Here is a 14,928-nt window from a genome sequence, read left to right as displayed (position 1 = left end):
GGCCTAGCAAGACCTTTCAAAGAGTCAAGCAAATTTCTCTGTCTGAAATTACATTGCCCTCACCGAGAGCAGATTTAAAGACATCAAATGAAAGTTCGTTCATGACCCAGATGACATTTGTGATATTTCAGTGGTGTCATGGTCACCTTGACTGAAACTAGCCTTTTATTCCACAGTTAATTAAGATTCCCCTGGAGCTGTGGTGAGCTTTGAACTGGTCTTTGAATTACTGGTCCATTTGTTGTGGATCACTAACATTATCGCAATCTTACCAAAAGCTGTCAGGAGTTAGTTATGGAATATTCTGAATTGCTGTGGAAATAACAGAATTGTCCCTAATCAATGGAACTAGGTGTGGCTGCTCAGATGTGACATTGTCTCTTTGTTCTCTTTCCAGCCTGGCCCTGGTCCTGCCACCGTATAGTAAATATTATATCCATGCCAAGCTGGATGACCAAATCCTTCAAGCTCAGTGTAAGTATCTGTTGTCCAGTCTGTCTGCCCTTTGGCCTGATCTTGAACCTGCAGACTGCTGTCACTGGCCTGCAGAAAACTAATGCACTGATAGAAAGCAAGCTTCCCGCTCACAATCCCAGTTTAGCCAATTACACAGGGGCTTTCTGAAGTTGGTGAATCTCCGTATTTTGCAAGCAGCAAAAACAAAGTCAAAGTAAAATTAATATACCAACCAGCTGGTTATGAAGCAAAAGTCGAGCTCTCCTTCTCTTGCTTTCTGCTAGAATATACAATGATTCTAAAGCAGCAAACCATGCAGAGTCTGTGAAAATAAGCATGCTTTTCACGATGCTCTGCTTGGGTTTCAGTTTCTTTCTTGCTTTTTTTGTTTCATTCTGTTATTTTGTTTTCTTTTCTTTCTTTTTTTATTTCTCCGAATTGTATGGACTTGCTAGCTGTGTTTGCTGAAGCTTTGGAATCATTCGCCCTTGGCCACAGCATGCAGGCCTTGTGTGCAGAGCACCTAGAGCTGTCGGTCTAGATGTTTGCAACTGTTTGTTTGCTCTTTGGAGATTTTTATTTTGTCAGTTGCAAGATTCTCAGTATATTTATACACAATATTTTTATTCAAATAGTAATTGAATAAAATATTGTTTGTGACCCCCTTCCTACCCAACCCCTTTTTTTCTGCTTTCTCTCTCTATGGTGGATTCATACAGTCCAAAACAACAACAAGGGCAAGTATCTTAATCTTGGTCCCCTCCCCTCACCCTCTCTGTTCGGTGCCTATCCCCCACTGCACCCAACCTGCTTGCCCATTTACCTGCCCGTCTGACCCCTTCTCAAATTCCCTTTCCAACCCTCTTGGTGCACTGTCTTGTTATGTCCACAATGGCTTAGAAATTTCCTTTGCATTGCTCTGAATATTTTCCCTTTAGTTACCTGCTTCCTATTGTATGGAATTTTAATGTCCTGCTTTCTCTCTTTTTCTTTCTTTCTTCCTCTCTCACTAACTAACCCCTCTTCCCCATTCTGTCCCCCCTACCTTCAATGATGCTGAAGAGATATCAGTGCTGTTTGGAACCTACCCCATTCACTTCCTCCCCATTAGCCTGTAACTGAATCCTATGCTCCACCCTCTCGAAAAAGAGTTTGAATGTCTCCATGTAACGTGGACAGTTTGGCCATGTTGATGCCTATTGAATGATAGTCAGTAGCTGACCACAATTGGTGCAATGAAAGATAGTGAAAAAAATGTAATGGTAATCAATTAAAAGTATTTGCATTCCTAAAAAGCCTGAATTACCTCATTTTTATTGGCAAATATTTTCTGTGTTCCGTAAAAAATACCTGTTTTCTGGGCAACATATTGGCTACAACTATTCTCCTGAGGTTTGCTTCAATCCTGCAGATCAATCTCTCTACCTCATTTATTACAAATTGCATAGTTTCTTCTCCTCTCCTGTGCTGATGATAAGGTGTCTGAAACGGTGCTCCTCCCCCTCGCCAGTAGTTCCCAGATAATGTTCCTTTTTATTGCAGATTTTGAATCCTTGTTACCCAGCTCCTTTGAGACCGTGGGACATGTATTCATTGCTCCCAGGTAGCTGTGTGTATGTGTGTGCGCTTGCCCATTCACTTCATGCTGTAAGCTCATTGTACCATGTGTCACTTTGCTGCCCAAATCTTAACATGCCATGAGACAGTTAATACCACTGCCACCTCTTCACCAAACCCCCTGCCTCCCATCCATGCTGTGACCTGTGTTTGCTCCCACTACGTCTGCCGATGGAATGGACATCCCCTTGCTTTGGCTTAGTCTCTCGCCATTATCAAATCACTGGCATACGCACAAGCTTCCTGGCTGCTCTGGTCATTTCCTCAAGGCACATACCCCTGCATGATGATCACATGTGGCAGTAATTGCCCGGCTGTCTGTGTGTTAAAGAATAGGGAACTTCCTGCAGCATGTTCCTCCTACATGTACTGTCTGATCCCTGTACCAGAGTGACACCCTGGGGGTTTGAGGGTGAGGGCTTGTCACTGTCTCTTCCACACCAGTGTCCACTTTACCCTCATGGAATGTGTTTACACTTGGATTTCATCCTAGGGAATACTGCAAGGATCTGGTCAAGTCAGACAACAACACCGAGTTTGTGCTCAATTTTATCACACTGATGGATAAGAACACTCCTGACTCCAAGAATTGTGAGTAGAGCAGTGGGTTTCAGGGTAGAACATCTCTATTTGACTGCCATGCTTTGGGCTTTCTGATTTTATTATTACATTGTTTAATCTTTATGCAAAGCACGGGTCTGTGCTGCATTTACCGACATTAAAAGAAGCAATGACCACAACACTGTTACATTATCTCTTGTGGACATACGTCTACATTTTAAATATTAATTTGTTCAAGGCACTGACTCAATGTATGGAAGAGAGTGGGTTCTGATATCGGCAACTCCTCTTTCTCCTTGCTGTAACCAGATTCATGTGAAATTCAGAAGCTCGCTATACCTGAAGTGATTTTTTTTTAAATCCCTCGCCATAGCATGCCTTAAGTGCCATTCTTACAATAGTGTTGTGAGTTCACTGAGGTGAAAACATTTGGCAGATAAACATTGATAAGCTATGTAGGGAGTGTAAATGGATGTGGACCTGCAACTACCTGCTCACTCACAGAATAGATGAAGTGATGTGGATTTCATCGTAGAGCTACCTTCATTCTTGGGTAAATTACAATGATGCCAAATATAAAGTAAGTATGAGTTTGCCAAAGACGTGTACATTGCAAGCAGTCATACAGTGTGCACCACAAAAACAGGTCCTTTGGTCTACCATCTCAAGCTTGGTCCTGTTGATTACAAAGGAAAAGAAGGGTTTATTCTAAAACCATGACATTATATTGCCTTTGTAATGTCACTGGTTAACCTAACCCAGAATGGCTGTAACCCCATATACTTTCACATAACAGCATGGGCATGATAACACCAAGAAGGGTGCATACGACTTGTAAGAGGATATTGCCAGGGCTGGAAGACGGACTGCTTTGGTTGCTTTTGTGGAACAAAGTTGAAAGAAGAATTACTATAAGAATTACTAAAATGATAAGCAGGATGAACTGAAATAAGCTACTTTCTTAGCAAAGGTCACAAATTAGAAAATTAATGTTAGATGAGTGGAGATGAAGAAAGCAATGTTAAATCTGAAGTATTGTCAGGGTCTCAAAGTCACTACCTGGAAGGGTGGTAGATTCAGAGCACTCACCAGGTTTAACCAATGCCTGAAGGAGGACTGGAAGACCCGTGACCAAAGCTACAGACTGAGAGCTGAAAAATGGGAGTGATCTAACAAGCTCCAATTTGACTAGCAAGGAAACAGTAGGGACCACTCCCTCTTCTATATACTGCATTCCTCTGACTCTGCCTTGCACTGGTGGAGTTATCTCACCATTTGTTGCTTAAATTAAACCCTGTGCTCTCTCTAATTAACCTGACTCAAATGCAGTGACTCAATAATATCTCTGGTTAACCAAAATCAGCACCCTGCTACGTTGTGAACAATTATTACTTGTTTTTATAGCCAAGCATGCTAAATGAGTATCTCACTCTTGGTATTTGAAGGATCTGTTTACGAGTGACCTCTTTTTCCATCTGGAGGCAGGCTTTTGGAAAAGAGCAGGAATGTTTCAGAAGAAGCTGTAAATCTCAATGGCCTGACTGCACCTCCTGCTTCTGTTCAATCTTGAGAGTGCCTTCAGTGAAGTCAGCCGCACCTGGTGTTTATAAACTATTCAGAGATGTATGTATCTTTATTGTAGGAATATGGTCAAAATTGCTCATCGGGTCATTCCAGAGATGGGTCAACGTGAGATTGCAACAGGAACAAGTTCAGAAACCTGTGAATAACATTCATACCTCATCTGTATGTTTCTCCAGGTGAATCAGATTTGATCTACAATCTGATCTTGGATTCGGGAATCACTGCCAAGTTAGTGGAGAAGGTTTGGAAGAATCACGACTTGCACACGTAAGTTCCTGATGCTGCACAAATTATTGAGGCAGGTCAGGAGAAGGGAGCAGGTTCATTACCATATCAGATGGTGGTGTTGTAGGATAGGGAGGGAAGGCTGCAAGGGAAATACTGCAATGGACTAAACATGCATTGTTCCAACTCCCTGGGGGTTTGGCAACTTAGGAGGAATTTAAGCAAAAGTGGGCTCCTACCACAATCTTATAGAGAGGTATAACATTATAAAAAGGACTGGACAAGCTTGATGCAGGAAAAATGTTCCCAATGTTGGGGGGTTCCAGAACCAGGGGCCACAGTCTAAGAATAAAGGGGAGGCCATTAAAAACTGAGGTGAGAAGAAAAAATTTCACCCAGAGAGTTGTGAATTTGTGGAATTCTCTGCCACGGAAAGCAGTGGAGGCCAATTCACTGGATGTATTTAAAAGAGAGTTAGATAGAGCTCTAGGGGCTAGTAGAATCAAAGGATATGGGGAAAAGCAGGCACAGGTTACTGATTGTGGATGATCAGCCATGATCACAATGAATGGTGGTGTTGGCTCGAAGGGCCAAATGGCCTCCTCCTGCACCTTGTTTCTATGTTTCGAATTCCTGATCAGAAGTGAATCAGAGGTTAAATTGTATATTGCATTTATAAAGCACCTTGTATGATAAAATATTCTAAGGAGATGTGTTCTCTGTGTGCAATTCCTGCATAATTAACACCATTGCCTGTTATACTCAGACTGCCATGGAATGCATAGATTCTCCCTGTCATGCCCTGAGCAAGTACAAGTTGAACAGGTGAGGGTCTGGCCCTGACCAATCTTACTGTATTTCTGAGAGTTACTACCTCCCTCTCAGCTAGCAGAATGAGATTAGGCAATTATGCAATTAATGCTGCCACTTTACAGTGCCAGGGACCAGGATTCAATGCTGACCTCAGGTATTCTCTTAGAAATTTGCATAATCTGTTCATGCCACATCCCAAACACATGCCGGCAATTAATTGGCTGCAGAAAATTGTCCCAAGTGTGCTTGGGTGGAAGGAGAATCAAGGAGGAATTGTTCGGTAAGTGAGAGGGATGAAGTTGAAGGGAAAAGGGAGAGGGTGAAATGGGGTGGATGGAATTGCTCTGTTGGGAGTTACATGGATCCAATGGACCACGTGCCTCCTCCTGTGTTTTAATAAGTGACCTGTATTCACCTCGGCTTTGACTCGGATTGACTTTCACACTGTGCTTGCTATATTCACTGTGTTTTGATTGCAACAAAGGGAAGCATTGTTCTAAAGTCCTTTGGAGCAATAAATTTAAATGAACCATGCAGGAAAATTCCACAGGAGCAGTCAAAGCCGATCAGAACTGAAAATCCATTGGTGGATGAAATTTCCTTGAACAATTAACTAATTTTGTCCCTTCCCTCCTCTCTGCTTATTATATCCCACTTTCACCTTCTTTCTGGATTTCTCTGTCTCACTGTGTTTCTCTGTCTCTGCATTTCTCACTCTCTATATTATATTTATCTCTGTACTACTTGGTTTCTGTATATGGTTTATTTCAATAAATCATTCATCATTCTGGGTCTCTATGTTTGAACACTCCATCTGTTGCCATGTCCTTTTCCCTGACCTTGTCTGTCTCAATCTATCTCATTGTCTCTGCGTCACTTCCAATCTCTGACTTTTATGCATCTGCCCATGACTCCTCCACAAACCCACAATTTCAGGCTGGGTCTGCTTGCAGTTTTCGTAGCCACAGATGGAGGAATTACCAGAGTATTTCCAGCCAAGTGAGTATTCTTTTTCTCTTCTTTTAATTGATATGCATGTAAAATGAGAGTCTTCTTCTGCCATTCTACATACCACTTGATGGTTGATTACATTGGTAAATCAGGTGTTGGGCACAGACCAGACTGAGTTTATGATGAAGAGGTTATTTGCAATGCTAAGCTTTGTCTCCTAGGAGGCACAATGGGATTCATATTTCAGCCTCAATATTAATGTTCAGATTGCAAGATAGAAGCCAATTGCCAACAATTAAACAAATGTTTGCTGCCTTCTTCCTGATGGTATTAGTGAGATGAGGTTGTGGTCAGGTTGGTGTGGGTCTTTGTTGGTATTACCTGCCCTTTAGAGGAAGAGCCTCCTGGACATCCCTTTGATAGTGGGGAGGTTGGTATCCATGATAAACCGGACAATGTTGACCACCTTACTTTGTTTACAATGTTTACTTTGTTCCTGGATGTTCAAGTGACCGAACCAGGCCATGATGCAACCAGTCAATATGCACTCTACTGAACATCTGCAGAAGATGGATAAAGTATTTGCCGATATACCGAATCTACTCAATCTTATGAGAAACCTTAATTGCATCAGTGTGCTGGACCCAAGGCAGATCTTTAGAGATATGCATGCCCTCGAACCCGAAGCTGTTGACTCTCTCGGGACTGTTGACCGTCCTGTGAAGGCATTCCCCTTTTGAAATTAACTATCATCTCCTTGGTCTTGCTAATGTTGAGAGCAAGATTATTGTCCTGGTACCATTCAATCAGATTATTAATCTCCCTTCTGTACACTGATTCATCATTACCTGTATTGTGTCCAACATGGAATCAGAGCAGTGTCTAGCTACTCTGTCATGAGAGAGTAGAGGGGGTACTGAGCACACAGCTCCAGTACCCATGATTATCGAGGGAAGTGTTGTTGCCAATTTGTACTGATGTGGACTGCCGATAAAGAAATTGAGGAACCATTTGCAAACCAGTTCTCTGAGCTAGATGATTAGTGTAGAGGTGATGATGGTGTTGAACCCTGAGCTGTCGTCGATGAACAACAGCATGACGTACCTGTTCTTTTTGTCCCAGTGGTCTGGTGCAGTGTGGTGAGCAGGCGAGATGGCATCCCCTTTTGATCTGTTGTGGAGTTAGCAAATTGTAGTAGGTCCAGATCCTGCCAAAGGGAGCAGGTGATATGCATCACAACCAATCTCCCACCGATATCCTTATATGGATATTAGTGCCATCAGTCAGTAGATATTGAGAAATGTCAGCCTGCTCTTCTTGGACACCAGTATTATGGATGACCTTTTACAGCACATTGATCCTCAGTTACTGCACAATGACCCCAGAGTTACTGCACACTGATCTTCAGTCACTGTCCACTGATCTTCAGTTCCAGCACACTAACCCTTAGTTTACAACACACCAACGCTCAGTTCCAGAACAATGATACCCAGCTCCAACAAAATGACTCTCAGAATTGCAGCATGCAACCTATCCTCAATTACAGAACACTGATCCTCAGAGTTACATCACACAATGACACTCATTTACACTACTTTGACCCTAGCCTAGAGCACAATGACCCTCGCCATTACAGCACACTGACCCTCAGCATTACAGCACACTGACCCTCAGCATTACAGCACACTGACCCTCAGCATTACAGCACAATGACCCCCACCATTACAGCCCACTGATGCTTGTTACAGCACACTGACCCTCAGTTACACTACACTGACCCTCAGTTACACCACACTGACCCTCAGTTACACCACACTGACCCTCAGTTGTACCACACAGTCCATCAGTTAAAGCAAACTGACCCCCAATTGCAGCATAATGACCCCCAGAATCATAGCACACTCTTTATCCTCAATTATCTAACACAAATCCTCAGAGGTACAGCAGACTGGCACTCAGAATTACAGCACCATATTTGTGAATTCCAACATTCTGTTCCACTGAATTGCAGTACTCTGACTCTCAGTTACAGCACACTGATCCTCAGAATTACATTACACTACCCCTCTGGGTTACAGCACACTGATCCACAGTTACAGCACATTAATTCTCAGTTGTGGCACACCGACCCTTTGTTACAGCACCCTGACCCTTAGTTACAGCACCCTGACCCTCTGTTAAGGCACTCTGACTCTTAGGATTACAGCACACTGACCCTCAATTTGAGCATGCTGACCATCAGTTACAGCACACTGATCCTCAGAGTTACTGCGCACTAACTCTCTATGTTAAAAACACATTGGTTTAGGTTTGCGTTTAGGTTTATTATTACTATACACAAATACAATCACGCCAAACTCAAGCACAATAGATAGAGCAAAGGGAAAGATACAGAGTGCAGAATATATATTGTAGTGCACCTGTTCCAGGAACAAAGCCCAGGTACACTTGCTTATGGAAGGACTATTCATAAGCCTGATAGCAGAGGGGGAAAAGCAGTTCCTGAGTCTGGTGTGCACGCTTTCAAGCTTCGGTATTTTGTGTGACAGGAAGAAAGAATGACTGGGATGGGATGTCTTTGATTATGATGGCTGCTTTCTTTTGACAGCATGAAGTCAATGTGGGTGGTCCAGGACAGATTGTTGGTATTATTTATCAGATGAAGTCTAGAAGTCTGGCCTGTGTGATGGACTGGGCTGCATCCACAACTCTCTACAATTTCTTGCAGTCTTGGTTCCCAAACCAAGTTGTATTGCAACCCAACAGTATGCTTGTTATGTAGAAGTTTGTAAGAGTCATTGGAGTCCTCTGTTTCCTGGGGAAGCTGTCGCTTCAGTGTGGTTGCTCCAGAGCAGTTAGTGAGATATATTAATGCCAATGTACATGAAGCTCTCAACCACTTCCATTTCAGTAACATGAAAGCTGATTGTGGCATGTACTCCACCACACTTCCTGAAGTCAATAACTAGCTCCTTCACCTTGATGACTTTGAGGGAGAGGTTGTTGTCCTGACACCTGGTAACTATGTTCTTTACCTCCTTCCAGTACTCTGTCTCGTCATTGTTCGAGATCCGCCCACCGCACTGGTGTCATCTGCAAACTTGTAGATGGAGTTACATCCTCCCTAACAACACACTGACCCTCATTTACAGCACACTGACCCTCACATTTCCCTCACTGGGATCAGGGCTTAAAATGGTCAGCAACTGGGAGATCCAGAAGGCCTTGGCAGACCAAGCTCGGTGGACAATGAACAATAAACGGCAATGAAGAAACAAAGGGCAGTACATTTACTACAACTGTGGCCCAACATGCCCCCACTGACCAACATATCCCATCTGCGCTAGTCCTACGCGCCTGTGTTTGGCCCATCTCCCTCTAAACCTGTTCTATCCTTGCGCCTGTCTAATTGCTTTTTAAAAGTTGTGATAGTCCCTGCCTCAACTACCTCGTCCATCAGTTCATTCCATGCACCCACCACTCTTTGTGTGAAAAAGTGACCCCTCAGATTCATAGAAACGTAGAAACATAGAAAATAGGTGCAGGAGGAGGCCATTCGGCCCTTCAAGCCAGCACCGATCATGGCTGATCGTCCCCAATCAATACCCCGTGCCTGCCTTCTCCCCATATCCCTTGATTCCACTAGCCCCTAGAGCTCTATCTAACTCTCTCTTAAATCCATCCAGTGATTTGGCTTCCACTGCCCTCTGTGGCAGAGAATTCCACAAATTCACAACTGTCTGGGTGAAAAAGATTTTTCTCACCTCAGTTTTAATTGGCCTCCCCTTTATTCTAAGACTGTGGCCCCTGGTTCTGGACTCGTCCAACATTGGGAACATTTTTCCTACATCTAGCTTGTCCAGTCCTTTTATAATTTTATATGTTTCTAAATATTTCCCCCTTCACCTTAATCCTATGCCCTCTGGGTAATCAATTTCCTTACTCTGGCAAGAGACTCTGTGCCTCTACCCGATCTATTCCTTTCATGATTTTATATGCTTCTAAGATCACCCCTCATCCTCCTGCGCTCCAGGGAATAGAGCCCTAGCCTGCTCAACCTGTCCCAGACGGCTCAACCTAAATATTGTCATTAAATTCTATCTGCCAATGTTTCACGCGGTTTACCAACTGATTAGAATCAACCTGTCAGGTTCTGTCTCAAGGCAGTTCTCCTCAAATTGCACATTCCTCAGAGTGAAGAGGTTCCTGGCTTTGCATTGCCCTGGGAATTAAACTGCCTGTCAGAGGCACACTCTCCCTGGAATCCCCCATCCATCTTGGAATTACAATCCCCCATGGATTTATAATAACCCGCGAGTTTACACTGTCTCTTGGAATTGCACTGCCCTCTTCATTTTTGCTGATTAATGCCCCCCAAGTTGTGCTGCACCCCCCCTCTCTCTTTGTAGCTACAATTATAACTCTTAAATAAAGAGCTGAGGAAACAGAAGGTTAATTTCTGTGCCGCATAAGTGGTTGGATCACTTCATGTTTTTATCCAGTTGATTGATTTAATGTGTTGAATCAATCTTGAAATGTGTTACGTGCTGGGATTTGTTTCTGAACGTTTCAATAGCATCCAGCACAGAGAGAGATTTGGCCTCAATTAAGCTTTGACCACTTGTTCCCTCACTGAAAGAGTCTGGGTCATGTCAATATGATAAGATTTCACTCATTTTCTGAAACTTTTCTCAATTGTTGAATTAACTTTCCAAATTTGCTCCTTTGTGCTGAATTTCTGCAGCGTATGAGCTTTCTGTGATTGTGTAGTCAGGACCATGATGAACGGGGGATTTGGGGTGTTCTTGGGCATATTGTGAACTGCATGGGCACTTTGAACAAAACGCTTCACTCCCATCATAAATTTTCTTTAGTAGAAATATCTTGAACAGTAGATATATCTTGGGAAAGAAAACTGCAGATGCTGGTTTAAATCGAAGGTAGATACAAAAGGCTGGAGTAACTCAGCGGGTTAGGCAGCATCACTGGAGAGAAGGAATGGGTGATGTTTTGGGTCGAGACTCTTCAATTTGTTTAGCACTGAGCTACGTGTGTTTACAGGGCCGCTGAAGACTGGATTGAAGACCCAGAGCCCTTCAGTTCAAACTACTACAGGAGAAGTTTAGACAACACTGGCTTCATCTTCAGTACACCGTACAGGGAACGTACGTGTCCCATGTAGATACCAGGCTCGTGTTTGCATTTATTTTTAATGAGGAGTTTTTGAATAATTTGTATGAATTCAAAAACAATGCTATCGGCATCTCCGAAGCTCCTCAAAAGCCCAGGCACTTGTATTACACGCATTGATCACATTGACATAGTATTCTTTCAAATTCATTTCAGTCAGTTTAAGTATTTTACATTAATGGAAGGTTCAACAGTGATAGTGGGAAATATTCACAAATGATTTGAAAGGGCCTTAATGTGGTGATTCAATGTGATCTCTGTGTGAGATTCATAGAGGGTCCCACAGACTCACAATCTGAGTGTAATAAAGACTCCCATTGGTAGGAAACTTCGGTAGGATTAATAAAGGTTTCCATGGCACCTTGGGGTGAGATCAATAGAGGGTCAAACAGAGATTCAAACTGAAAGCGATTGTGGATCTCACATTGTCATGATCTGAATTGAATCTGAGAGACCCATAGAGTTGTGATCTGAGATGAAATGAACATCTCGCATGGAGTTTAATGGGGATTATTACAGGGACTTGCAGAGGAATAATTGGGGGGATCATTAAAGAGTTCCACAGAGTTTCTGGAGGGCATTAATACAGTGTCTCACAGAGAATTGATTTGAATTATTATTTTAAATGGTCCCACGTGGTCTTGTTATGAGCTAATGCCGGGCCCCTAGATGTCTCAGTGTAGGATTATAGTGAGTCCTACCGAATGTCAAGGTGCAGTTCATAGAGGGTCCAATGGTTTTGATGTAATAATGGTCCCACAATGACTCAAGTAGGGTGCTTAAAGAAGAATCCCACAATATTTAATATGAGATTAATAAGAGGAACCCACTGGGATTCATCGAGAATCCAGAAATTAGAGGCGGAGACTAATGAAGGGTCCAGAGAGACTCAGATGGGGATTAACAGTGGATCCCACAAGATACCATTCTCATGTTTGTATTTTATTTTTAGTGAGGAGTTTGCAAATCATTCATTTTTAACCTACAAACAATGTTATCTGTCTCTCCAAAGCTCCTCCAAGGCCAACCCACAGATCTTACATTAACAAATGTCATGAATGCAGCATTATTCCAATTATATATCAGTTAGTTTAAGTAATATACATAAATAAAAGGTCCAGCAGCAAATTTGTGAGAAATATTCACATGAATTAAAAATGTGAGTGCACGAGTCCAAGAACGCGAGCTCCACGATGTTAAGTCTGCAGACTCCCACGGTTGTAGTTTCCGAGGTCGATCCCTGGCAAAGGGACCTCCACCTCCGAGATGTTAAATCCGCAGGCTCCTGCGGTTGAAGCTCCCGAAGTCGATCCCCAGCAAGAGGCCGCCAGCTCCACAATGTTAGGCTGCAGTGCGGATGGGAGATACAATAAAGAAAAATTTGTATCTCCATCGAGGAAAGAGATTAAAAAAGTTTCTCCCCCACCCCCCACATAATACAAAGCTATTGGCGAGGCAGCCAGCATTCGGCACCACCTGGTCCCAGAATGCAACTTAATCAGTGCAAAAAGCTTAGATGAGGCAACATTTGTTAGTTGTATCTAAAAGAATTTACTGAAACAGTATGTGGATAGTCTAGATTGAGGAGGGACCATACTGGCCCTTGTATTGGGGATCAGGTCTGGCCAAGTCACTGGTGTTTCAGTGGAAGAGCATTTTGGGAACAGTGATCACAACTTCATAGGTTTTAACCTAAACACAAAATGCTGGAGGAACTCTGAGGGTTGGGGAGAGAATGGATAGGCAACGTTTCGGGATGAGACACCGTCAGACTGATTGGAGTAGGGTGGAGAAAGGTGGAGAAGAAAGGATGGGGTGGGACAAGCTTGGCAAAAGATAGGTGGGTACAGGTGAGGGGGGTTTGATTGGCAGATATATGGAGTAAGTGACAACGGCTAGAGGTACAAAGGGGATGAAAGGATGTCAGACAAGGAAAGTTGAAGAGAAGTGAAAATTAAAGCTGGAGGAGGGATATGGATAGACGACAGGAGGGAGGGGAAAGAGGGTGGATAAAAGGGAAATGGGAGATTCGGGAAAGGGGCATGAATGGATAAAGTAGCGGAAAAGAGCAGACTGACTGGGGAAGGGGAGATGTTGGAAAATGGAGGGAGAAATGGGGTGCAGGTCACCTGGCTCCTTTCCCTTCCTTCATACTCATCTCCCAAACTGAAGAAGGGATCCAACCCAAAATGAAGTCTGTCCATTTCCTTCTCTGATGCTGCCTGATCTGCTGAGTCCCTCCAGCACTTTGTGTTTTGAAATTTCACTCATTTTCCCATATATTTGTTTTTATACCTGCTATATCCCTGTGACTGCTTCCATTTCACCTGCTGTTTCACTGAGTTAAATGACAATGTGAACACTTTGTAACTTTGTCTTCCAATTGCTCCTCAGCTAACAGTGTGTTGGGAATGGACATGCTGAACAGTAGCATTGGGGTTCTCGTGAGTGCTGCTGTAGACCTTCGGATCTATGGGAAATCCCTGAAACCTGCAGGTACGTCAAATCAGCTCATTCATCAACTCATCGCAGAAATCCTTTCCACAGTAAAACATCCCCGGATATTTCACCGGTCTATTATTCTGAATTTGACATCATATGAGGAGGAATTAAGGTAAGTAACCTCAAGTAACAGTTATGTAGGTTAATTGGCTGGGTAAATGTAAAAATTGTCCCTAGTGGGTGTAGGATAGTGTTAATGTACGGGGATCGCTGGGCGGCACGGACTTGGTGGGCCGAAAAGGCCTGTTTCCGGCTGTATATATATGATATGATATGATATGATAAAAATGGAAAGGAATTGAGAAGATAGGACCTAGGATGGTGAAGTCAGCAACAGAGGAACCAGTTACATCCAAGAGTTGGCAGAGTCTGTAGTTGCAGGGAAAACAGGACTATGTCAGGATTTTAAAACAAGGATTGTGATTTCCATCTGAAGGTTTTCCTAGACAAGACACCATTGTGTCATATCAGAGATGACTGGGTGGTTCGTACAGTCATACAGTAATTCAGCATAGAAACAGGTCTTCAGTACTCCATGTCAATCATCATGCAACCAATACTAATCCCAACTCCATGTCCCCACTATCCCTGTCCAGTTGCTCATTCCAGATGCAAACCAATCTGTGTGTTTTGAAAAAAATCATAGCTCAGATTTCCTTTAAACCTCCACTCTCTCACCTTAAACCTGTCTCATCCAGGTTTAGTCCTCCTACTTTGGGAAAAAGATTCTGGCTATCTTTATAATTTTTGTATGAGAGCAAGCTCTATCTCTTGGCACCGCTCCATAATTTCTTGGCACCTCTCAGCCTCCTTTGGTCCAGGGAAAACAGACACAGCCTTTCCAATCATTCCTCATAATTCAAGCCCTCTGATCCAGGCAACATCCTTGTGGATCTTTACTGCACCCGCTCGAGCTTAATCACATCCTTCCTATGGTTTGGCGATCAAATGTTATTTCTCATGCACAAAGCCATGCTGACCATCCACAATTAGAGTTTACCTTTTCAAATGCAAATAAATCCTCTTTCA

The 14,928-nt window shown here is 43.1% G+C and overlaps 1 protein-coding gene across 3 annotated transcripts in view; it reads left to right on the top strand.

The window, feature by feature from the left end:
* Window positions 1–14,928, top strand: part of cacna2d2a (calcium channel, voltage-dependent, alpha 2/delta subunit 2a) — a 353,483-nt gene that overhangs the window by 305,811 nt on the left and 32,744 nt on the right. For 2 of the 3 annotated variants that reach the window (XM_078414335.1, XM_078414333.1), the window contains 8 exons: window positions 398–474; window positions 1,176–1,193; window positions 1,999–2,059; window positions 2,567–2,664; window positions 4,395–4,485; window positions 6,193–6,255; window positions 11,269–11,372; window positions 13,792–13,893. In XM_078414335.1, coding sequence (XP_078270461.1) covers window positions 398–474; window positions 1,176–1,193; window positions 1,999–2,059; window positions 2,567–2,664; window positions 4,395–4,485; window positions 6,193–6,255; window positions 11,269–11,372; window positions 13,792–13,893 — 614 coding nt within the window. The remainder of the gene's footprint in view (window positions 1–397; window positions 475–1,175; window positions 1,194–1,998; window positions 2,060–2,566; window positions 2,665–4,394; window positions 4,486–6,192; window positions 6,256–11,268; window positions 11,373–13,791; window positions 13,894–14,928) is intronic. The other variant, XM_078414334.1, reaches the window with a different exon arrangement.

Source organism: Rhinoraja longicauda, chromosome 17 (genome assembly GCF_053455715.1).
Source record: "Rhinoraja longicauda isolate Sanriku21f chromosome 17, sRhiLon1.1, whole genome shotgun sequence".
Taxonomy (NCBI): Eukaryota; Metazoa; Chordata; class Chondrichthyes; order Rajiformes; family Arhynchobatidae; genus Rhinoraja; species Rhinoraja longicauda.
This window is presented reverse-complemented; position numbering and strand designations above follow the sequence as displayed.